The sequence below is a fragment of the Globicephala melas genome, chromosome 1, assembly GCF_963455315.2.
Source record: "Globicephala melas chromosome 1, mGloMel1.2, whole genome shotgun sequence".
In the NCBI taxonomy this organism is placed as follows: Eukaryota; Metazoa; Chordata; class Mammalia; order Artiodactyla; family Delphinidae; genus Globicephala; species Globicephala melas.
Genome location: NC_083314.1, coordinates 156,146,052 through 156,170,449, shown reverse-complemented (window position 1 = coordinate 156,170,449; position 24,398 = coordinate 156,146,052). Strand labels below are relative to the sequence as shown.

Genomic DNA, 24,398 nt, shown 5'->3' with positions numbered 1-24,398 from the left:
GTCAGTAATGAGAACTGACTAAAAATACCCCCAGAAGTGAAGCGGGAGGCCTGCTCTGGGCAGCGCTGAGATTCCTGGGCGGGAGGAAGCCCTGAAGGGGCAGAACCGGGGGGTGATGGATTCTGCAGCTCACTCGGGACCCGCACGGGCCGCGGAGACCCGGGTGTTTCCTTAGGTCTGAGGGGCCCCTCGGCCTTGTTACCGGCAGGACCAGCCAGACGGGCCCAGCCCATCCGCCTCCAGGGCCCCGAGGGAGCCTGTCCTCCACCTCGGGGGCCGGGCCGTGAACGGAGGCGAGTCCCACAGTAAAGTGAGAACATGGGTGGCTTGGGTTGGAAACCCTCGGTGACGTGGAAGCCACTCCCAGACCAGCAGGACGCCCCAGCCCAGGGGCTGCGCTGCTGGACGCTGAGCCGCTGTCCTGGGGACCAGGAGCCCTTGGGATGAGGGGCCAGGCCTCCCCTCTCTGGGCCCCCGGGACACGAGGGGCTGGACGAGCAGACTGCTGAGGCCTCCCGTTTCCACCCCACGTTGTCCAGTCTGTGTCCTCAAAGTGGTCACCGTCCAGAGGGCAGATGAACCAGAAACGGGGACCCCCGGGACCGGGACAGGGAGAGCCCGGCAGGCTGATGTGTGTGGGCTCAGAGGCGGGCAAGGGGGCTTTCACAGCTGGACCGAGAAGAAAATAGCCTTTATACTTGGCGGGATGGGGCAACCCCGGAGAGAGCGGCTTCGGGGAGGGACTCCAGGGGGAGGGTGTTTGCACCAGAGGGCCCAGGAGGCTGTGAGGATGGGCAGGGCCAGCCTGTGTGGGTGAGGGGCGGAGGCTGGACAGCAGAGCCCAGCGTAAGACCCTCCCATGGGCCCTGAGGGGCTGGGGAAGGGTTTGAGGGCAGGAAGGACTGTCAGGTCAGAAGATGCCATTCTGTCTCTCTTTCTAAAAATTTTATTGAAGTATAATTGATTTACAATGTTGTGGTAATTTCTGCTGTACAGCAAAGTGATTCAGTTATATATATTCTTTTTATATTCTTTTCCATTATACTTTATCACAGACGTTGAATATAGTTCCCTGTGCTATACAGTAGGACCTTGCTGTTTATCCATCCTATATATAATAGTCTACATCTGCTAATCCCAAACGCCCAATCCTTCCCTCCCCCACGCCCCCTTGGCAACCACAAATCTATTCTCTATGTCTGTGAGTCTGTGTCATAGATAAGTTCATTTGTGTCATATTTTAGAGTCAACGTATAAGTGATATGGTATTTGTCTTTCTCTTTCTGACTTACTTCGCTTAGTATGATAATGTTTAGGTCCATCCATGTTGCCGTAATGGCATTATTTTGTTCTTTTTTATATATATACCTCATCTTCTGTATCCGTTCATCTGTTGATAGACATTTAGGTTGTTTCCATGTCTTGGCTATTGTAAATAGTGCTGCTGTGAATATAGGGGTGCATGTATCTTTTCAGATTATAGTTTTGTCTGGATATATGCCTAAGAAGAGAATTGCTGGGTCATATGGTAGTTCTATTTTTAGTTTTTGAGGAACCTCCATACTGTTCTCCACAGTGGCTGCACCAATTTACATTCCCACCAACAGTGCAGGAGGGTTCCCTTTTCTCCACACCCTCTCCAGCATTTATTATTTGTAGACTTTTTAATGATGGCCATTCTGACCAGTGTGAGGTGGTACTGCATTGTAGTTTCGATTTGTGTTTCTCTAATAATTAGTGATGATGATTATCTTTTCATGTGTCTATTGGATGTATGTCTTCTTTGGAGAAATGTCTATTTAGGTATTCTGCCCATTTTTTGATTGGGTTGTTTGTTGGTTTTTGTGTGTGTGTGTTATTGAATTGTATGAGCTGTTTATATATTTTGGAAATTAAGCCCTTATTGGTCCCATCATTTGCAAATATTTTCTCCCAGTCCATAGGTGGCTGTCAAAAGATTCCTTTTTTTTTTCTTTTTGGCTGTGCCGTGCAGCATGTGGGATCTTAGTTCCCCAACCAGGGATCGAACTCAAGCCCCCTGCAGTGGAAGCGCATAGTCTTAACCACTGGACCACCAGAGAAGCAGATTCCATTCTCTTAATGGGCATGCTGAACTGGAAGAAGAGGGTGTCTTTTGAAACAAGATAAATTTTAGTAGAAACAAGACAGACTTGGGTTGTCTCAGTGACTCTAAATTTGGTCCAGGGCACAAAGATAGCCCAAGCCTTTATTGGTGTCAGGCTGGCGGATACAGGGTGTGACATCTAGAGATCTAGCCTGTGTGGAGGGTGCAGCCCTCAGACGTGGGAAGGCAGAACGTGGATGGTGGCCGTGGTGGTGGAGGCTGCCTCGTGCCCCCGGCAGGCTCTTTCTGCAAATGTGGGATCTGGAGGCCTTTTTATCAGAGGCTGGAGGAGAAGGCCGAGGGTCTGAGACTGCTTATTTTCCTAGAGCCACAATAAGGGGTTAAGAAAGCAAACACTCTGACTGCTTCCCCAAGTGGAGCTTTGTAGAAAAGAAGGTACCTGTGGAACCAGCAGTGGCATCGTGCGTCCCCAGTGCTGGGCCCATGCCTCACCACTCAGGTATCTCAGTGGAGCTGGCTGTCAAGAGTCTCTGTTGGCTTCAAGAAACTACAAGTGGCTTCCAACCCACCTCGCAGGGTCATGAAGTGTCATAGCATCAGCAAGAGTTGAACTTTATTAAGTTCTTCCTAGGTCACAGAACTTCCTTGAGTCACTGTGATGAATTCTTGAAGGCTGAGAAGTAGGATTTATTGTACATGAACTGGCCTTGCTTCTCACTCCAGCCTCATCTTGGACACCTAGACCCTGGATCACTAGATTCCAGCCCTGTGGACCTCCTGGATGTTTCTCAAAGATTCAGGGCCTTTGCATTTGTGGTTCCATCTGCCTGGAAGGCTCTTCCACCACCTCTTCACATGACTGGTTTTTCTTCCTCCTCCAGACTTGACTGTTTATTTCCCTCATTTACCAGGGTTTAGAAGAGTGAATTGATTCCTAACATTCTGCAAAGGCGGTGGTTCTCAATCTCCCAGGAGACATTTGGCAATATCTGGAGACATTTTTGGTTGTCACAGCTGGGGAAGGGAAGGTGATGCCACCGGCATCTAGTGTGCAGAGGCCAGGGATGCTACTAAATATTCTACAATACACTGTACAGTCATCCACAGCAAAGAATTATCACCCACAACAAAGAATCATCTGGCCCAAAATGTCAGTAGTGCCAAGTTTGAGAAATTCTGTCCAAAGATGACCAATGTTGCTGCTGATGACCTAATGGATGTTAATATACGTGATACTTTTCAATCTATTACCGTTCTCTCTGGTGCTCAAATTGTCCCTTCCATGGCTATTATGAAGCCTCTTCAGGTTAGCTTCAGAGTACTTTTAACTCTCTCCTAGGAGGTTCAGGGAGCTTCCTTGCCTTCTGGGATGAGATGTTCCAGGCTGCGCTTATGCATTTCCTGCCCTGGGTCAGAAATGGGTCATTTCTCTAAGAGCCCTCGTGCCTTGTGGTGGAGTTGATCATTTAAGACTACACTCGGGGCATTAGAGCTCCCCGCTGTCCCTCCTTGGCCACAATTTCTAGGCTTTTTCAGTGGACAGAGCTAGGGAATATGTATTTTCTAAGAGAAAAAAATCATGAGTTCAAACAAATATTTCCTTTTTTAAAAAAATTATTATTTTTTGGCCACGCCAGGCAACATGCAGGATCTCAGTTCCCTGATCAGGGATCAAACCCGTGCCCCCTGCAATGGAAGTGCAGAGTCTTAACCACTGGACCACCAGGGAATTCCCCAAACTAATATTTCTTCTTTTTTTTTAATATTTATTTATTTATTTATTTTAGTTTTGTCTGCGTCAGGTCTTAGTTGCCCCACGCGGGATCTTCATTGCGGCATGTGGGATCCTCCGCTGTGGCGCGCGGGCTCCTCTTTGTTTGTGGCCCGCATGCTCAGTAGTTGTGCAAGTGAACTTAGTTGCCCCGCGGCATGTGGGATCTTAGTTCCCCAACCAAGGATCAAACCTGCGTTCCCTGCATTTGAAGGCGGATTCTTAACCACTGGACCACGAGAGAAGTCCCCAAATATTTCTTTTTCTTTTTTGTGCTACGTGGGCCTCTCACTGTTGTGGCCTCTCCCGTTGCGGAGCACAGGCTCCGGATGTGCAGGCTCAGCGGCCATGGCTCACGGGCCTAGCCACTCCGTGGCATGTGGGATCTTCCTGGACCAGGGCACGAACCCGTGTCCCCTGCATCGGCAGGCGGACTCTCAACCACTGCGCCACCAGGGAAGTCCAATATTTCTTTTTTTTAATTTTTGTTTTATATTGGAGTATAGTTGATTAACAATATTGTCAGGTGTACAGCAAAGTGATTCAGTTATACATACACGTGTCTATTCTTTTTCAAGTTCTTTTCCCATTTAGATTATTACAGAATATTGAGCAGAGTTCCCTGTGCTATACAGTAGGTCCTTGTTGGTTATCTATTTTAAATAGAGCAGTGTGTATATGTCAATCCCAAACTCCCAATCTATCCCTCAAACTAATATTTCCAATTCAAGCTTAGGATTATAGACTTACTTAAATTCTTTTTTTTATATTTTATATTTCTATTTTCTTTTGCACTGAATAATTTGGTCCTAACAACATTAATATGATAGTCGTTTGCTTTATCCTACAAGTATATATATATATATATATATAAAAACATATCCTACACGTACAATAGGTGTAGAATAACATCATCATAGCAATATGATTACTGAAAAGTTAAGATTTACTTTTAGTTTATTTTGTCCTTAAGCTATCCCACTAGGGATATACAGTCAAATTACTCTGTTTGAAAATGACTTGAAATAATTCCTCACTGTGTGGGTAAGCCACCAACTCAATATACCCACCATTTATTTACTTTATTCTGCATTTTAGTCTTAGGTATTACTCTTTGTTTTTGTATTTTGAATTATTCTTGTTTTATACTTATGTGAAATATTTACAAAATTTACAAAGCAAGGGACATTCAGAGAGGCCTGGCTTCCATGCCTGTCTCCTACACTCTGTCTCTGTTCTCTTCCTCCAGCAAAAGATAACTACATTTTTTAAGTTGAAATATAGTTGACATACAATATTATGTTAGTTTCAAGTATACTACATAGTGATTTGACATGTGCACACATTATGAAATGATCACTGTAAGTCTAGTAACCATCTGTCCCCATACAAAGTTATTACAATATTATTGACCGTATTCTTTACGCTGTATATTACACCCATGACTTATTTATTATAATAACTGCAGATTTTTATCTCTTAATCCCCTTCACCTATTTCACCCACTCCAACTATTTTTTAATTAATTTATTAATTTGTAGTTTATCTCCGTTTTAAAAATACAATTACATATATATGTACCTATGATGTGTATGTATTTTTATAATATTTGTATTTTGATCTGTTCTTAGATAAAAGGTATATTATCTGTACTGTTCACCTTAGTTCTCTTTAAAAAAACTGTCTCCTGGAGATCACTTTATTGCAGAATATAGATGATCTCTTTGTTCTAATTTACAGCTGTTTAGCACCCCATAATGAAGAGGTACTGTGGTTCATTTATTCCATCTTCTGTTGATAGACATTTGGGTTGTTTCCAGTCTTTTTCTGTAACAAGTTACAAAGTTGGGTCATAACAAATAGTCTTGTATGTACATCTTTTTGTATTTTTGTGAGTGTGTCTTTGGGACAATTTCTTAGAAATGAGATGTTTGGGTCAAAACATGTATAATTTTGCTAGATATTGCCAGATTCCGCTCCATAGGGATTATGCCATTTTGCGTTCCTGCCAGCAATGCACGAGTGCTTGATCCAGTCTTAGAGTGTCTCTCTGGAAAGATTTTTCCAAAGTACCACATCTAAAGTAACCCCACACTGGGGGCTTCCTTGGTGGCACAGTGGTTGGGAATCCACCTGCCAATGCAGGAGACACGGGTTTGAGCCCTGATCCGGGAAGATCCCACATGCCACGGAGCAGCTAAGCCTGTGCGCCACAACTACTGAGCCTGTGCTCTAAAGCCCGCGAGCCACATCTACTGAGACCGCATGCCACAACTACTGAAGCCCATGCACCTAGAGCCTGTGCCCCACAACAAGAGAAGCCACCACAATGAGAAGCCCACGCACCCTGCAATGAAGAGTAGCCCCCACTCACTGTAACTAGAGAAAGCCCACGTGCAGGAAGGAAGACACAATGCAGCCAAAAATAAATAAATAAAATAAATAAATTTATTTTTTAAAAAAATAAAGTAACCCCACACTGAACTGGAACTAAAGGTATAACTCCAATTTTTAAAATAGATATATCCAGAAAAAATAGAAATAAATACAGATGTGTGTTTATGCCTGGGTTAGTATACACACATATATTTCCTAGCTCTGTCCACTGAGAGCGCCTAAAAGCATGACACTTTATTTTAATGAGCACACCCTGTGCTCAGAGCTTGGTGTTTAAATCCCCATTCTATAAATGGTAAATGAAATGAACCAGAGCTCCTTGGAGAAGTGACTGATGTCAGTGGCGGGGAATGGGAAATCACAAGATGGGCCTGGAGCATCTGGTGGTGCCAGACAATTAGGAAGTACTCAAAAAAAGGATGGGGGGGGGGCGTGTCAAAGGGACAAGGGGCCAACCCAAAGGTGCTCCCAAGGGGCAAAACTAGAACAATCTGAGCAACAATTGTATTGGATTATAACCCGCAGAATAAATGAGATATCAGTGAACCCATAATGATATAAATAAATGACAGAATAATTATGGGAAGAAGGGCAAGCCTTCCTTTCAAAAGAATTCCAATTAATAAAAGTAGAGGGAAAGAAGGAAATAGGAAATCACTATTGCAGATATTACAGTAATAATTGCTAAAATTAGTGGGCAAAAGTTTGAGGAGAAATATACGTGCAAATCTCAAAATCTCTCCCTAAAGATAGTTATTATTTCCAAAAGAAAAATAATGACATTACAGTGAAGATACCTGGCAGATACCACCTTAACCAAAGAATTAGTTAACATCACTAGTAATTATATATATATATATATATATAAAAAAATACATAATGTCAATATATTGACATTATATCATCCAATTTGACGTGCTTAGAAGAGGACACAAATTCTGAGGTGGATTTCTCCAAAATCCGTAACTTCAATTTAATAATGAGAAAACATCAGCTAAACCCAAATTGAGGGACAGCCTACAAAATACCTGACCAATGCTCTTCATAAGAAAGGGCATGAAAGACAAGGAATGGCTTAGCACTTGTTACAGGTCAGAGCACATCAGGGAGACCTAACAGTGAAATGTGATGTGGGATCCAGGATTGAATCCTGGAACAGAAAAAGGGCATAAGTTGGAAAACCGGCAAAATTCTAGAAAAGTCTGTAGTGTACTTAATAATATCGTACCAATATCAGTTTCCTGGTTTTGGTCATTATGCTGTGCTTTGGTTATGTAAGATGGTTATCATTAGGGAAAGCTGGGTAAAGAGTATATGGGAAGTTTCTTGCAATAATTCTTGCAACAATTTTCTCTGAATCTAAATAATCTAAAATTACTAAGTTAGAAACATAAAGTAACCCCACACACCCTCCCTGCAGTATCCCCAATCCCACCTCTCTCTTGGTGTCCTTCACAGGGCTCGTCGCATACAATGACTTTGTTTGTTCCCTCTTTCCTACCTGACTTCCCCCCTGCACATAAACTTCACAGGCACAGGGCCACAGTTTCCCCAGTGCCTAAATACTGACTTGCGTTCAATAAACACTGCTTTCAAATGTGCTGCATACACACATTAATTAGTATTCCTAGATGTGCTTGGGAAACATGAAGGGAAAAGTGAGTGTTCTAGAAGACCTCCAGAGCATGAGAAGGCAGCAGAGTCAGGAGTCTTCTCCCGCGTGCCCAAAGGTGAATGTATAGGACCCCACCCCCACCCCCGCCTGATTAGGAATTCCTACCCCAGATTCTGCAGAGAGGGGGAATAATTTACTATCCTCTTGCTTCAAACTCAGCAGTCCCCCCAGGACGACCACGGAGAGAGGATTCTTGGCAGGACTTAGATGGCCAGGATCCAGAACATAGGCCAGGCAGGGAGCACCCCTTTCCCTGCACCCCCCAGCCTGTCTTAATCTGCCAGGGGACCCGGGGATGAACTTCCCAATTCCACAACCTGCAGCAAATTTTACCAGGAAAACCCAAGAAATCACATTGTGCAGACCTTGGCCTTTCCCCTAAATTCCCTCTACAGAGCATCCCACAGTAGCAGCGGGGCAGGAAGCAGGGACCCGCCAACTCCAAGGTGGAGGGCTTATGCTGTTTTGTAGCCTTGGACGGTGGAGGGCCACTGCAGTGAAAGGGAGCCCAGATGGGAGCCAGGACTCCTGGGATCTGTCTCCACGTGTGCATAGAAGTGAGAGGAGACTGTGTGCAGTGATCTGTCCTTTGAGCGCTGATGTTTTGGAATCTTCAGCACTTTCATAAAGAAGGGATCAGTTTTTGCTTTGTGCCCGAGCTGGAACGCAGTGGACGGCACCACTGACATTGCTGAAGGGCTGCGTCTCCAGGCCTGGGCATGTTTGGGAGATTCCAGACCTTGGTTATAGGGGAAGGTGGAAGCTGGGCATGAATGTGCACCAAAAAGGAAAGGCTCCTGAATAATAGGTTAGAGGCATTTGCTGGACCACACCAAGCGCGGCCACAGTAGCAGACAGGGCTCTTCACACTTTAATTTCAATTTCATCTCTGTAGCAAACACTTTGCAGATCTGGATTCCGAGGCCCACAGGATCAAGTGTCTTCACAAAGGTCAGGCAGGTGGAAAGGAGGCAATCTGAAGCCATCCAAATGCCATTCGGATGCATTGATATATTCTTATTTTATATAATCTTTCATTTCATACTTTTATTTAGAGGAAGAAAACTGAATGTCTCTCTTTTCTCTTCCATGGCTTTTGAGTCCCACACATGAAACTCCCAATGGTGCTGGCAGGAAGTTATTACTTTGACATGTCAACTAAGTTAGGAAATTAGAGGTCAACACCCCTCCCACCCCCTAAGGAATGGCCATCCCTCCTATCCCATGACCCTTGTCCTTTTTAAAGCCCTTTCACAGCCTTATGTGGAAAGGATCCTAGGATCCCCACTTCCCAGATGAGCAGACTGAGGCCACCCAGGGTAAGTACCTGATTGCTGACAGGACCAGGGCTGAGACCAGAAGCCCCAGCTGCAGGTCAGAGCATCTACCCTTCTCCATGCTGTTTTAGTGGCTAAAGCAGGGGCAGCCAGCCCAGGAACTACCATAGGGGGCATCTAGGTCCCAACAAATGCTGTTTCTTAACACCAGCTTTTGAGAAACATCTTCCCCTAATCCACAGAAGCAACTACTGAAAAGCTGTACATTCACATGGTCCCAGCAATGAAATGGGGCGCTCTCCTTAAACTGGTAATTAAACTGGTAATGTCCAGTTTAATGACGCATCCCAGAAGTTTTATCAATTTCCGATGAAAATCACTTTCCTAAAAATGTCCCACCTCTAATGCTTGCCTGGAACACTGGGGCAGGCAGTTTCCCGTGCTGGAACTATTGGGCAGGGGTGGGGGGTTGGTGGGGGCATGTATCGATTTCACGAACCCACAGGACAGAAGCTTGGATCTGAGGTCAGTCCAGGTGAAGAGGGCTCGACTCAGCACAGGCAGGCCCCCAGCTCAGCAAGGGAGGGAGGCCACAGAGCTTGGTGCCCGCAGGAGCTGGGAGGTTTGTGGTTGTTCCCTCAGTCCTGGATCCAACATGAGTCAGTGTCAGGCCTGCAGACAGAGGTTCCCAGTGACCCACCAAGGGTCACCCACTGTGCCTTGGGGGCAGACATACTTAAGAATGCTTTGAGAGGGGTCGGGCTCAGGGCATGGCTGAGTGACCCCTCCTTATTCTCGAGGCCACACCCTGTGACAACCAACAGCCTGGACCTATTTCATCCTGCAGATCAGGGACGCTTACACAGCCATGTAACCGAGGTGGTCTCTGCAGTTACCGAATCCATGGAAATTGTCCCCAAAGCTCTGTGTGGGAGTGTGTAGGGAGGAGGGGACTCGTGTGGTGATATTCATGGCGAGCATCACTCGGCAAAGGTCCAGAACCCTGCCCTCCACATCCTGCCTCTGTGGGAGGACCCAGATCCGTCCTGTGTCACGCTGCCCCTGAAACAGCCTGGCCCGTAGGTGGGCATTTGCTGCGGGTCCAGCACCCTGTCAGATGATGGAGGTTCTATTTCCTCTCCTCCCTGGTCAGGGGATGAAACGCCCATCTCCTGCCCAAACATGTGTCCACTGGCCCCGCCCAGCACAGCTGTTTGCCCATCCATCACCGGACCAGGTCTCCACCGCAAGGACAGGAAGTGCTCCCACATCCGCCTCTGCCACCAGCCTGGTGACTTGTGGTCTCTGAGTCCAGTAGCCAGAGAGAGAATTTTTAAAAAGACTCACAGACATGTAATTAAAATCTCAGTGTTGGTTTTGGGGGAAGGCTCTGGGAGGCTCCCGCCCCTGCTTTGCGGAAACACAGATTTTTAGTGTTTGAAAGTGACAGGAGGCTAGAGGGAGACGCTCTAAATATACTGTCCTGGGCATTTCCGGGCAGCTGGGGAAATACGGGTTTATTCTGCCCCTGCGGTCTCTTGCCCAGACTGTTAGAGCAGCCCTGCCGCTGGCCTGCCTCGGGTCCCCTCCAGCCTGGGCTTTACCCTCGCCTCCACACATAGCTTCCACTCTACCCTTAAACCACACTCCCTTGCTGCCCAGAGCCCTGAGGCCCCATTGGCCAGAGCACAGCCCACGCTCCGAGGCCAGAATTCCAGCTCTCCGCAGTCAGGCCACAGCCAGACTTATGCCCTGAGCCGCACATTGCGGGATGGTGGGCGGCCCCAGCACCTCACACCTGTGCAGGACCTCTGCCTGGAATGTCTTCTCCCCCACCTTATCCACCTACCAAGAGTCAGTCCCATCCTTCAAGGCCAGTTCAGGTGTCACCTCCTCCGGGAAGCCTGCTCAGATCATGCCATGGGACCCTCCAGCTTCCCCAGCACTTGACCCAGCATCTCCAGGAGCTGTCATCCTACCTCGCCTCTTCCTGGTTCTTTCCGTGTCTCCCTCCGGCCCCGCTTCCTGCTTCCCCTTGATCCAAAGAGGGTCCTGCCGTCCTTCCACCCTTTGCTGGGCTTTATGGCTGTTGTTTTCCCTGCCGGTGCTGTCGTTCCGCGGCTCTAGGCCTTTGCTCAGGCTGGACCCTGCCTCTGCAGCGTCCTTCTCCCTTGACATCGTGGCAAATTCACTCTCACCCCTCAAGGCCCAGCTCCAAAGCCCTCTGTCCCCTCAACTCCCATCCACATGCCGGCCGACTCCGGGAGCCCCGTCCTGCCCAAGTGCACTCAGCTATGTCCCTGCTGCCACCGTGGCCCTTTTCTGCCTTGGGTCTGATGTCCATCTCCCCAGAGGAGGGACCTGCCCTGTGCCCATCTGTGGGTCCCAGAGCCAGCAGGGTGCTGAGCGGGGCAGGCTGGGTTTGGGGCTTGCGGACCAGACATGGACACTGCCCTTGTGGCACCGCCATGTGCCAGATGCCGTGCCAGGCGCCTCACGACACAGCTCCCCGAGCCCTCTCGGCACCCAGGAGGCAGAGCTGGGACAAGCCTGTTCTCGAGCAGGGAGCGGTCCCACCCAGACTGCCCAGGCCCCCAGATCCCACCCGGCCCTGCCCACCCCGGAGCCCGAGCTGGAACCACAAGTGACCGCCAGTCCCACTTTGTCTTGCAGTGGAGCGGGACCGCACCCTGGGCCACCAGGAGCCCCAGTGGAAGGAGTTCCGCTTTGACCTGACCCAGATCCCGGCGGGGGAGGCCGTCACGGCCGCGGAGTTCCGGATTTACAAGCTGCCCAGTACCCACCTGCTCAATTGGACCCTCCACGTCAGCATGTTCGAGGTGGTCCTGGAGCAGTCCAACAGGTGCCTGCCCTGCGCCCCGCGGGCCCGCTCAAGCCTCTGTCGGAGAGTCCAGCCCAACCCTGGGTGCCGGGGGGAACATTTCCCAGAGGACAGAAGGGGAGCTTCCTGGGCAGCTCACCCTCAGAGAAGAAAGATGGTTGGCCTGAGGCCTCGTGTCACCGTGGGGAGAGGCCCAGCATCAGTCCTGGATTCAAGTCCCCATCCTACTGTCCTAGCTGTGGGACATGGGCAGGTCGCTGAGCTCCTGAGCCGCAGTTTCCGCATCTGTACACGGGCACAGTAACACCTTTGTACGGTAGACGCAGTGAGAAAAGGCATGTAAGGCACCCAGGTCAGAGCCAGGCGGGGTAGATGCCCCACTAATGGTCCCCCGGAGGGCACTGGAAACACAAAGGCAGCTGTGCCGGCCCTCGGTTAATTGTTCTTTCGTGTCCACAGGGAGTCTGACTTGTTCTTTTTGGATCTTCAGACGCTCCGATCTGGGGACGAGGGCTGGCTGGTGTTGGATGTGACAGCAGCCAGTGACCGCTGGCTCTTGAACCGTAACAAGGACCTGGGACTCCGCCTCTATGTGGAAACAGATGATGGTAAGACTCGGGTCAGCAGCGAACCTTCCCCTGGGGGCTCCTCCGAGGAAGCTGCTGGCGGCAGGCGCAGCTCGAGCCCCTCACGTGGCCCTGGAGGCCTGGCCTTTTCCACCTGTGCTGCTGGGGGATACCTCCACCCCTCCGCGGGGACTCAGTGGGTAGAGAGTGAGGTTCCCGCAGTGCAGGACAGCAGGAGACCCCCTACCCGCCGAGAGTCCCTCCTCTCCTTCTGCAGGACCAACAGCTGTGTTGCTCAGAGTGAGTCCACGTTTTCCCTCCCCAAGAAATGGGAGATTCTTTCTACTCTACGGAGCTGCCTTCTGCACCAGGAGTTTCCGTCCTGGGCTGGGCGAGGGGAAGCGCTCACACCCTCAGGCTCCGAGGCAGAGGCCTGGGTGTGAATCTCGGCTCTGCAGCCTTCTAACTCGGTGACCTTGGCAGGTTACTTACCTTCCTAAGCCTCGGTTTCCTCATCTGTAGAATGAGGATTCACACCTTCATTCATTTCGCAGGTGTTTGGGGGAGAGCCTCCTGGTGGGCCCAGGGTTGGTGTGTCTGCGGTACAGCGGGGACCACCATGGCTGGAGCACAGGGGACTGGGCAACGGCTGTGAAGAGGCTGAGAGAAGTGGGCAAAACAGTAACTCTGAAATAGATGTCGTCTTATTTAATAGCAGTGGAGGGGGACAGGATCTGATTCAGCGTTCTATAAAACAACCCTCTGAGACACTCCCCCTCAAGGGGGTGTAGCATCTCTCCCCCTCCTTCAGTGTGGGTTGCACTTACACACTTGCTTCCCAAAGTATGCCGGGGGCTGGGGCAGTACCTCTGCAGGGGCAACCTGAGCGGCACCCCTCAGCCGGGTGCTCAGGCTCCCATGAACACGTCATGTAGCTCCCAGACACCCTTGATCTGACGGAGTGGGAACAGCACTTCACCTCCATGGTCTTCGTCCCCAAAACCCAGAACCCCAGTCTCACCATGAGAAAAACATCAGACAACCTGAAACTGAAGGACATTCTACAGAACACCTGCCTGACCAGTACTTCTCAAAACTGTCAAGGTCATCAGAAAACACGGGAGGTCTGAGAAATTGTAACAGCCCAGAGGTGCCTAAGGAGTTGTGATGACTATATGCCAATGTGGGACCCTGGGTGGGATCCTGGAAAAAAGACGCTGGAGAAAACTAATGAAATCTGAGTAGATCGTGATGTTTAGTAAATAATAAGATACCAGTATTGGTTGATTAGTTGTGACAAATGTGGTTCCAGGACAGTACGTGCTGGGGACACAGGTGTGGGAACCGCTGACGTGCAAGTGGATCTGGGGGCGGGGGGACGGGAGTAGCGCGCTGGGGAGGAAGGGTGACGATGGAGAGGAAGGAGACGGCGCCCAGGCTTCCCCGGAGGGACGTCGCCTCGGGGCCTCCGTGCGCCAGTCCCCGGATCCCTCCAGTCCCGCCTGACGGTCCGGACCGGTCCCACCTCCCGCCTTCGCGGCCCGAGAAGCTCGGCGCCTCGGGCCCTCGGAGCGCGGAGACGGAGCGGGGCGGCGGGGAGCCAGCCGGGCTGCCGCATCACCGCCGGGGGCCCCCTGCCCTGTGACGCGCGGGCGGGGCGCGCACGGCCGCCGCCTGTCCCCGCTGGGCCCGGGGCCGGAGCCCCAGCCGGAGCGGAGCGGACGATGGCAGCCCTGCGGCTCCTGGAGTCTGCGCTCGGGCGCCGGGTCCCCGCCGGCCGCTCGGTGCCCGCGCTGGCGACGGGCGGTGTGTGCGGCTTCGCCAGCAGCGCCCGCGCGCGTGCCAAGTCCTACGCGGACCCCGTGGAGGCCGTGAGAGACATCCCGGACGGCGCGAGGATCATGGTCCGGGTCTTCGGCCTCTGCGCGATCCCGGAGAACCTGATAGGGGCGCTGCTCAAGACCCGCGTGAAGGACTTGACCGTGGTCAGCAGCAATGTGGGGGAGGAGAACTTCGGGCTCGGCCTTTTCCTGGGGACCAAGCAGATCACCCACATCGTCTGCTCGTACTTGGTGGAGAACTCGCTCTGCGAGCACCGGTACCTGGCGGGCGAGCTGGAGCTGGAGATCACACCCCAGGGCACCCTGGCCGAGCGCATCCGCGCGGGGGGCGCCGGCGTGCCCGCCTTCCACACCCCCACGGCCTGCGGGACCCTGGCCCAGGAGGGAGGCGCACCCAGCAAGTGCTTAGAGGACGGCCACATCGCCATCCTGAGTCAGCCCAGGGAGGTGAGGGAGTTCCACGGACAGCACTACCTTCTGGAGCACGACGTCACGGCCGATTTTGCTTTGGTGAAAGGGTGGAAGGCCGACCGGGCAGGAAACGTCATCTTCAGGGCCAGTGCCAGGAACTTCAACGTGCCCATGTGCAAAGCTGCGAGAACCTCAGTGGTGGAGATTGAAGAAATTGTGGACCTGGTGTCGTTTGCCCCAGAGGACATCCATGTTCCTAACATTTACTTAGAGGACATCCATGTTCCTAACATTTACTTAGATCGAGGAATACAGGGGGGAAAATATGAGAAAAGAAATGAGCGTTTAACGATGCGGAAAGAGGATGATGAAATATGCAAGTCTGCAGATAGTATAAGGACACGGATCCTCAAGCAGGCAGCTCTTGACTTTGAGGACGGCCTGTGTGCCAGTTTAGGCATAGGAATCCCTCTTCTGGCCACCAGCTACATCAGCCCCAGTATAACCGTTCATCTTCACAGTGAAAATGGAATCTTGGGCTTGGGTCCGTTCCCACTGAAAGAGGAGGTGGACGCAGATCTCAACAACGCGGGCAAGCACACAGTGATCCTTCTTCCTGGGGGCTGTTTTTTCTCCAGCGATGACTCATTTGCCATGATTTGAGGGGGACACATCGACCTAACCTTGCTGGGAGCCATGCAGGTTTCCAAATATGGTGACCTGGCTAACTGGATGATACCTGGCAAGAAGGTGAAAGGAATGGGGGGTGCGATGTCTGGTGTCCAGTACCAAGACCAGAGTGATGGTCACCACGGAGCACTCCACCAAGGCCAGTGAACCCAAAATTTTGGAGAAATGTACCATGCCGCTGAATGGAAAGCGGTGTGTGGACTGAATCATCACCGAGAAGGCCGTGTTTGACATGCCTGGAGGACTGGGCTTCCCTGGTGGCGCAGTGGTTGAGAATGCACCTGCCAATGCAGGGGACACGGGTTTGAGCCCTGGTCCGGGAAGGTCCCACTTGCAACAGAGCAACGCAGCACGTCTAAACCTAGCTGGAAAGTGAACCTTGGTCCCAGAGCGTGTGCTTCTCCCTTTAACCTCCTGGATTGCATCCTGAGAAAGCCTCAGTCACATTTCTGCATTTCACCAGCATCTGGCCGGCTTTCTCCTGCCATCCCAGACCGGCTGCCACTGGATAGGCTTTGTTCTCTCAAGAGGGACATGCCTTTAATTAAAAACGAAAGGAAAACAGAGGCACTGACCTTATATGTCCTGTGAGTTCTGAGAAAGCTCTGCTCCAATCACCCTGCTCCCTGTCTGTGATATTTACATTAAATTCTATACAGCTTGAGATGATCCCATGGGAAAGGTTTCACTGAAGTTCTTGCTCTTGTGAATGAATCATGAAACGTAGGGAAAAGTGATGGGGGAGGAACAACTCCACCCAGAGTCTGTGGAAGGCACCGTTTTAGTGTACTGGAACTATGAAAACATACACACATAAATGTGAATTCGTAACCAGGAGAAACGCTGTCTAAATGAAAGATTTTTTCCTCTGGCCCTATTGACTTTCCTTCTGGGGACTTTCATTTTGTCACTAAGTTTTGTTTCCTTGTAGCCTCACCTCCTCTGCCTCTCACATTTCTCCTCCTCGTAGCTAAATAGATGTCTCTAGAAGGGAAGCAAGACCGTCTAGGCGGCCAGTAAACTGGTAATAGGGGCAACTGAAGGGGGAGAGACTGTTTGGTGCCGACATTCCACCAGGAAGTCTCCTCTGTGAATAAACGGCTCGCCTGTGTGTGGCCAAAGGCTGCGGCTTAGGATGGGAGGAGTTCTACAAACCCGGGCGGTGGACTTAGATGGGTTTTCTCTTCTTAAATCATAGTGTTCCTGTGTCGTCCAGATCAGACACTTAGACCCTTCTTCTCTGTTACGGAGCCTAAACCAGCCTCTTGTTCATACTCCCTTGAAACCCATGAGGGGCAGTGACGTACTTCATCCTGAATCCACAGTCTCACACACTAGACAGAAAAAAATGAGTTTCCGTTTGCGTGCGTGCGTGCGTGCGTGTGTGGGGTTCAAACCCAGGCCTGCCATGGAGGCTGCGCTTTCTCAGTGCGGCTCTAGGGCTGCACAAAATGGATGGGAGCCCGTGGGTAAGAACAGGAAGCTCCAGCTGGTCAAGGAAGGCCTTTCAGAGAGGCTCCCTGCGGCCTCACCCTGACGGGAGGCCCGGATCCTGGAGTGGAGAGACAGTGCCCCTGAGGGGACAGCCACAGAGTGTCAGGGGACCGTGACCAGGCGGGCAGTGGATGGACGTCACTGAGTGGACTGTGCAGCACCTTCTGGGGAGGAGGACTGATCTGCCCTGCGTGGTGGGAGACGTCTTCCAGCATCAGCCTGGGACAGGCAGAGGTTCTAGGAGCAGAAGAGTTACAGGTCTGTTAAACAGTAGCAAGAAGGAAAAGCATTGAGTTCCTAGTTCTCATGCGGTGAGGAAATAAATAACCTGTGGGACAAAAGCACACCTGGTCACAGCTGGATCCCCTCCAAGGGTTTCAGCCAGGCGTCCTGATTGTCCTTCAACGTGGCACTAGGGTCACATCCATGACCGCAGGCTGAGGCGGGGCAGGGGCTGCAGGGAAGGGGCAGGTGGCACCCAGAGGAGAAAGAGGCCTTGGGGAGAGATGGGAGCAATCTTGGCCTGGCCCAGGGGAGGGGGCATGAATCCCCAGGGCTGTGATAGGGCAGGGGAGCTGCCAAGACATCCGGGCCCTAACGGGGTAGACTCAGAAATGGGGGGAGGCTGGAGGTGTCAGGGGCCTTCCTGGCCCAGAGGAGCAGCATCTTCATCTGGGTCTGCGTGCTGGGGGAGGCCACAGTGTGGCCCCCATCTCGAGGTGTGGCCACACATCCCACATCTCTCACAAAGGGGACAGCATGCCTACCAGCACCCTCACAGTTCAGGTCTAGAGGCAGGGACCCTGGGCCTCAGAGGTTCCTGAAGTTCCTGCCTCTGCTTTCTGGAAAGGGTCCCGCCAGAGCCAGGCAGCCTGGGGGCCACCACCTGGACAGCCGGGGCCTGCCCTGTGACCCAATCTCTCTGCGCCCAGGAGACCCCAATACGATCCTTGACCAGACAGTCGCACAAGAAAAGCCTACAGTGAGCACAGCCTCGGGAGCACCGAAGGTCTCCCTGGCCTCTCAGTGGACAGGGCTCTCCAGGGACTCACAAGACAGGGCGGCTGCACACACAGGCCTGGAGGGCTGCCGGGCCAAGGCCGCCGCATGTGTCCACCAGGTGTGGAGCTCCGCTCCAGTGCCGCGTGGACGACAGCCGCCCGCCTGCCCCCGTCGCTCCACGGCCGCCTCCTGGTGCCCTCACGGGCCTTCCCTCTGTGGAAAGGCTGCTGTGTGTTTTGTGGCTCTGCATCCTCACGGGCCTGCTGTTCTTCCTCGTGACCCTAACCTGCCATGACCCAAACTCCCCGAATGGCTTCTCCCTGGGCCCCTTCCAGTGTCAGCTCCTGTCTCAGCAGGGTCATCCCTGAGTGGCACCTCTGATGGGCCCAGTGCATGTTTGTGGCAGGTGATGTCATAGGTCAAAGGTTAGTCTCTGGTCGATTAGCTGTTTAGTCAACTCTGGCCCATGGACTCAGGGCTAAAGCACAGCTGTGTAAGGGCCGGCGATGTCCCTGACCTGTAATGTGCAGTGGAGGATCATGAGACCCACTAATAGAACACGCGTTTATGTATGTGCACATGTGTACACTAGCTGTATAAATGCACACGTGTGTGTACACATACATATATGGGCATGTGTGTCTATGCCTGTGCATCACTGCTGCAACACTGGGGTGAAATGTACCTGGAAGTGGGATGTTCGGCCCTGGGTTTTAAGAAACATTAACAGTGAGCTTGTAGTCATGCCCTGTTGTTTAGTGTGAGAAAATTCCACAGGGAAAGGACATGAAGAGGTTCTATCACATTCTCATCTTTATGATGAAAGCCAGGAAATAAATGTCTAAAGATGAACTAATATCTAAATATTCAAATGTATCTACTCAAAGGAATTTTATACATTTGAAATGTTCATAGTTGAGACTTAACAACCAAGAAAATGTTTACGTGGAAAAATTGGGAAAAATACAGACTTCTTTCTTACGCTCACAATTTAAATTAACATATGAAAATATCCCAGAAAAATGAAAATGATGCGTTGTAGCAGGGGAGGGGTTTATGGGAGATATTTTTTCTAAGGTTCTTTACAGCTGTTGTTATAATCACTTTGACAATTAAAACACAAGAGGCCATTGGAACTGCAAAGAGGTACAGGAAGATAGCTTTACTGGTGGAGGTGGCTTTTCCGGGGATGAGCAGTGTGTTTCTCCGGCCTCCTCAGGCTTTAGCAGCTGCGGGTAAAACCCCAGCTTTACCAGCATCACTGCTCCTAGGCTGAGGCCCCATCATGTCTCTGCCCACAGCCTTTTCTCTCTTTCTTCCTTTTCAAAGCACAAATCCGCTGGTTGAGAACTTAAATGGATAAAAAGGGCTCTGGAATTAGATGCACGTGTCTGAACGTGGACTTGGGGTAAATGTCCCTGCCCGCGGAGCCTGGGGTCTCGTTTGGGGGCGTCGGTGAGTGGCCTGCTCTTGGGCGGTGCTCAGCAGAGCAAGCACTGAGTCCTGGCAGCCGCTCCCGCCAGCCGGGTGTTGTGAATCCTACACTGATCCCCAGAAAGGATGGGGTGGAAGGTAGAACTCGGGCCTCGGGGCCCCGAGATGGATGGGAACCCTGGTTCTGAGAGTCCCCGGTAGTGGTGCTCTGAGCCGTCACCGAGGGGCTCTGATGCTTCTCAGGGAAATGATGGGTCTGGCGTCACCATGAAGACTGGCTGAGATCATCACGTGAACTGACTGAAAGCTGTAAAGCGCTGTCACAACTGGCGGTGCCCTGGACCATCACTAATCCCGAGCCTGTGCTCCCAAGGACCCTCCCCCGCTCCTGCAGACCTGCCCGCTGGGGGCTGGGGCTGGACTTGGGACTCGGGTCTTCAGAGGAGGAAACCGAGGCCCAGTGGGTCCCCTGCAGCCTCAGGCTCCATGCTCCTGGCCCGCCCACAGAGAGGTCCCTGCTGTGTCCCCGTGCAGGGCCCCACCCTCGAGTGACCGTCCTCTCTGCTCTCTCCGTCTCAGGGCGCAGCGTGGATCCTGGCCTGGCCGGTCTGCTGGGGCAACAGGCACCGCGCTCCCAACAGCCTTTCGTGGTCACCTTTTTCAGGGCGAGCCCCGGCCCCGTCCGAGCCCCTCGGGCGGTGAGGCCCCTGAGGAGGAGGCTGCCGAAAAGAACCAACGAGCTGCCGCCCCCAAACAAACTGCCGGGGATCTTCGGTGAGGTTGGGGACCAGGTGGTGGGGACAGAACCCTCCTGGCTTCAGTGGGGTCAGGCTCATGGTCAGTCACCCAGCCACCTTTCCTGACACCACTTTGCCCCTGCACCCTGGGGACTAGCCACTGCACGGTCTCCAGGACTCTGAGCATCTGCCCTCACCGCCCCTGCTGCCCTGAAGTCCCTTCCTGCCCTCCCTGGCTCACCAGGCCCCCCCACCCCCCCGTCAAAATCAGGTGCCCCTGGTGGCCCTCGGTGCTGCCCCGGGCGCCCTGCAGGATCCAAGCGTTTCTGTGAAGGTGTCCCTACCGGGCCAAGCCCCTTGGGATCAGAGCCCCCTGGTGCCCTCCTTTCCTTCACGGGGAGCCAGGCTTTGCTTGGCCTCAGTGGGAGCCACTTGTCCTCTGGAATGGGTGTGGCTGGAGAGGCGGATGAGGTCAGGGGTGTCTCCGGAGGAAAGGAGGAGGGGCTGCTGGGCGGCAGAGGGTCCCCGGACTGCTGAGTGGACCATGGGGAGTCACAGGCAGAAAGTCAGGGGAGGCTGGGCTGAGCGTGGGGTGACTGTAACCACGGGCAATCATCTGGAGCCGTCGAAGGTTCTTGACCAGGGTCATGGCGCCAGCAGAGCTGCAGAGATGGGCTTTATGAGACCAAATGGGTTAGTTTCCCATCGTTCATTTACTCAACAGATGAGCCCATCAGGGCGTCCCCCGCCCCGGGAGCTCCCTGTGGTGGGTGCACAGAGCGGGAACCCCAGCAAAGACCTTGCCCCTTCTGTCCCCCGCAGACGACGTCCACGGCTCCCACGGCCGACAGGTGTGCCGTCGGCATGAGCTCTATGTCAGCTTCCAGGACCTTGGCTGGCTGGTAATTCCTGACTCTCCTTCTTTCCTAAATGACAGTCCCCACCTTGAAGATGGCAAGTGTATGTCCAAGAGGAGGTAGAAACATGGGGGATTTGCATTTTCTTGTTTTATTTTCCTCTGTGTTTTTCCAAGTCCTCTAAAGGGAGAATGTGTTGCTTTTGTAGTGAAAAGTGCTTTTTTGTGAAAACCATGAAAATGGAGACTGTCTGAATGCTTAGCCATAAAATGTCAGAGCTGCAGCAGGAAAACTGAGGCCAGGGTGGGCAGTGCCTCTGGCCTTTGCTGTGACTGGGGGTGAGCTGGGGAGGACGAAGCAGAGCGCTGATGGCGCATGAAGGGGACGGAGATCGTGCCCAGCCCTGTCTGCTTAGGGTCTTCTAGTGGATGTCAGGCCTCTGGGGGAAACTGCCCTGGGAGGGGCCCGAGGGTGGGCTGGTGGGCCCTGAGGCTGAGGGAGGGTAAGGGGCAGCCCTGAGTTGTGCTGTGACAGGTGCTGGACTGGGGGGCTCGGGAGGGGCACATGGATGGGACTCACCTTCTCCCATTACCTGCCCCCAGGACTGGGTCATCGCCCCCCAAGGCTACTCAGCCTATTACTGTGAAGGGGAGTGCTCCTTCCCACTGGACTCCTGCATGAATGCCACCAACCACGCCATCCTGCAGTCCCTGGTCAGTACCGTGTCCCTCTGCCTGGACGCCCAGGGGAGGGGTTTGCGGAGGAGAGGGGCGCGTGCAGCCAGCAGGTGATGGCAGCACTGCTGTGTCAGGGAGCTTTCTCTACATGGAAACTGTAAGGAACGGCACCAAAGACGGAGGAGAGCTTAAACAAGCTTTATTCGGGTACGCTCCCGGGCGAGGTTCACTGGTCCGAGAGAAAGTGGCCAGAGAAGTCGCGCCCGGGCGAGAGTTTGGGCAGAATTTATAGGGGAAGAAGGGAAAGGGGTGTGGTGAATCCGGGAGGGCGCAGGGTATTCCTTATTTGGTGGTCTTTTCGGGTATCGTGAGGGACCGTTAGTCCCGCCCCTCGAAAGGCGGGAAGGCTGGGCCGGGTGGAAAGTCCCCAGTTCAGTTACTGGAACTGGGTGGTCCGGAAAGTCTCCAGGTCAGTTTCTGGAACTGGGTGGTCCGGAAAGTTTCGGTCTGATGCAACCTGTGAGTCTGATTGCTTTCCCCTGCCTCGGGCCAGTTGGCCTACAGAAACCTTTCTGCGTGCACGTGCAGTGAATCCCACAGCCGTGCAGAAACTGGTCCCCGTGTGGGCCACCCCCAACCCGTGCACCTGAACACACACGCACATGGGGGACTTGCACGTCCATGCGGTGGGTACCAGACTTACAAAGGCCCGCCTGCTGGGGGTCAGAGGCACAGCCCGTGCATGATAGGCGGGCATCCCACACGGCTACTTCTGCCGTCGGAACACACACGTGCACCATGTTCTCTGGCACGTTCGGCCTCCTGTGTGTCACACACGCCCTCAGGGTCGGGGTGGGTGACACACGTGTGTGTTCTGCCCCCTCTTCCTGTGCCGGAGTCCCCAGGTACCCCGTGCCCCTCTGGTTTCCCCTCCTGTTCCTTTCCCATTGGCTCTTTTTTCTGGGTCCCTCTGGGCTCTTTGTGTCTCTACAGGCTTTTGATGCCCCAGTGTCTGGGGAAACTAAATGCTGAAAAACTTTCTAATAGGAACACTGTTGCTGCTGCTTATCGCTAAGTGTTTTAAATGTTTTTTAGTGCTGAGGCTTCTTTCTAGAACATTGACCTGGACACTGCAGTTACAGGTTGTTCAAGGTGATGCCCTAGAGCAAATGAGTTAAGGCAGCATGGACCCCAGGATAATGCCTCCTTTCCCAATGGTCACATGGGATTTGCTGGACCCCTGGGGAGCTGCCTTCCTTGAAGAAGGTCAGGGGTGATGGAGCCTGTCCTGGCAGCAGGCTGCTCAGAGCTGGGGCTTCTGGGGTAAGGCTGGGCTCTGGGGACCGGGGTCCAGGCTGCCGGACAGGGCCCCCCATGAGACGGCTTCGCCCAGGTCCTGCTCAGCGGCCTCCGTGAGGCCTGGGAGGTCCCGGTGGATGGAAGCAGGTTCCCTTTTCTCTCCAGCCCCTGACAGGTTGGGGGGCTGCCTTCCGGGCCCTGCCATGTGGGGCCCCGATGAAGAGTCCAGGGTGAACGGCAGCTCATCCTCCGAGTCTCCAGATAAATATTTTTGTAGAGGCTGCAAGAGCTCACTCAGTCGGGCTGTCTTTAGGGGTAGAGCTGTTTGGAGGAGGGTAGCGGGATCCCCGTGCCAGGTCCCAGTCGTGCCGCGGCCTCGGCCTCAGCCATGGAACTGGGCAGGTGACTCGGTCCCTGTGCCCTCAGTGGTCATCTGCCCAGAACAATCTCTGCCTAGAAATCGTTAGGAGGGGTGGAGGTGCTTTGAGAAACAACAGTGTCGGACACCCCAAGGGTGAGCCTAGAAGTCTGGCCGCTAGCACGTGTAACACGGACCTTCACCGGCTCCCAGTCTGGAGTGGGAGACGGACCAGAAACAGCTCATGCGGACAAGACACGATCAGGGACGTTGCAGAAGCGCAGGGAGAAGAGAGGAGCAGAGGGGACCCCGGGGGCGGCGCTGCAGGGTCGCAGGCAGGACCTGGCACACGTGCCGGGGGCCAGCAGGGTCAGGGTCGTCCTGTCTGAGGGGAGGGGCTATGACAGGAGCCACAGGTGCCCAGGCTAGGCCTGAGGGCAGCGGGGGGAGGGGTGGGGGTGGCCAAGGGGGCGGGGCCGGGGCAGAGTTCGCGCCAGCACCTGCCGGGCTGCGGGGCGAGATGGCGCCGGGGAGGGGCGAGCGGCTGCAGCCCGGGCGGCAGGAGCTGGGGGCTGGGACGGGGTCCCCGCGGTTCTCACGCCTCTGCCTGCCGCCCCCCCTCCCCGCCAGGTGCACCTGATGAAGCCTGACGCGGTGCCCAAGGCGTGCTGCGCGCCCACCAAGCTGAGCGCCACCTCCGTGCTCTACTACGACAGCAGCAACAACGTCATCCTGCGCAAGCACCGCAACATGGTGGTCCGCGCCTGCGGCTGCCACTGAGGCCCCGCCCCGCCTGCTGCGCCGCCCCTACCGGGTCAGGTCAGCCCTCCGCCCGGGGCACCCCCCCCAACGCCTTCACATATCAGGCAGGGCGGCAGCGAGGGCGCCCCTCGGCTGCCCACATCCTGCCAGGGGCTGGTCCTCCCCAGGCCCCTCTGCCCCGCCCCCGCCCGGCACCTGAGGCGGTGGTGGAACTCCGGCCGG

General features: G+C 53.3%; 2 protein-coding genes across 2 annotated transcripts in view; both read left to right on the top strand.

Annotated features, from left to right (window-relative positions):
• The window catches only part of LOC115859428 (bone morphogenetic protein 8B), a 34,761-nt gene extending 10,567 nt beyond the window's left edge, over positions 1-24,194 (top strand). Inside the window, exons 2-7 of the mRNA XM_030868353.2 lie at positions 11,880-12,069; positions 12,508-12,656; positions 20,066-20,260; positions 21,046-21,125; positions 21,683-21,793; positions 24,045-24,194. Of these exons, the coding sequence (XP_030724213.1) occupies positions 11,880-12,069; positions 12,508-12,656; positions 20,066-20,260; positions 21,046-21,125; positions 21,683-21,793; positions 24,045-24,194 (875 nt within the window). The remainder of the gene's footprint in view (positions 1-11,879; positions 12,070-12,507; positions 12,657-20,065; positions 20,261-21,045; positions 21,126-21,682; positions 21,794-24,044) is intronic.
• LOC115866771 (succinyl-CoA:3-ketoacid coenzyme A transferase 2, mitochondrial-like) lies at positions 14,339-16,289 on the top strand. Its single transcript, XM_030882633.2, is given in 2 exon segments — positions 14,339-15,639; positions 15,641-16,289. Coding segments are annotated over 2 exon segments (1,593 nt in total). The 3' UTR covers positions 15,933-16,289.
• Positions 24,195-24,398: the final 204 nt, after the last annotated feature.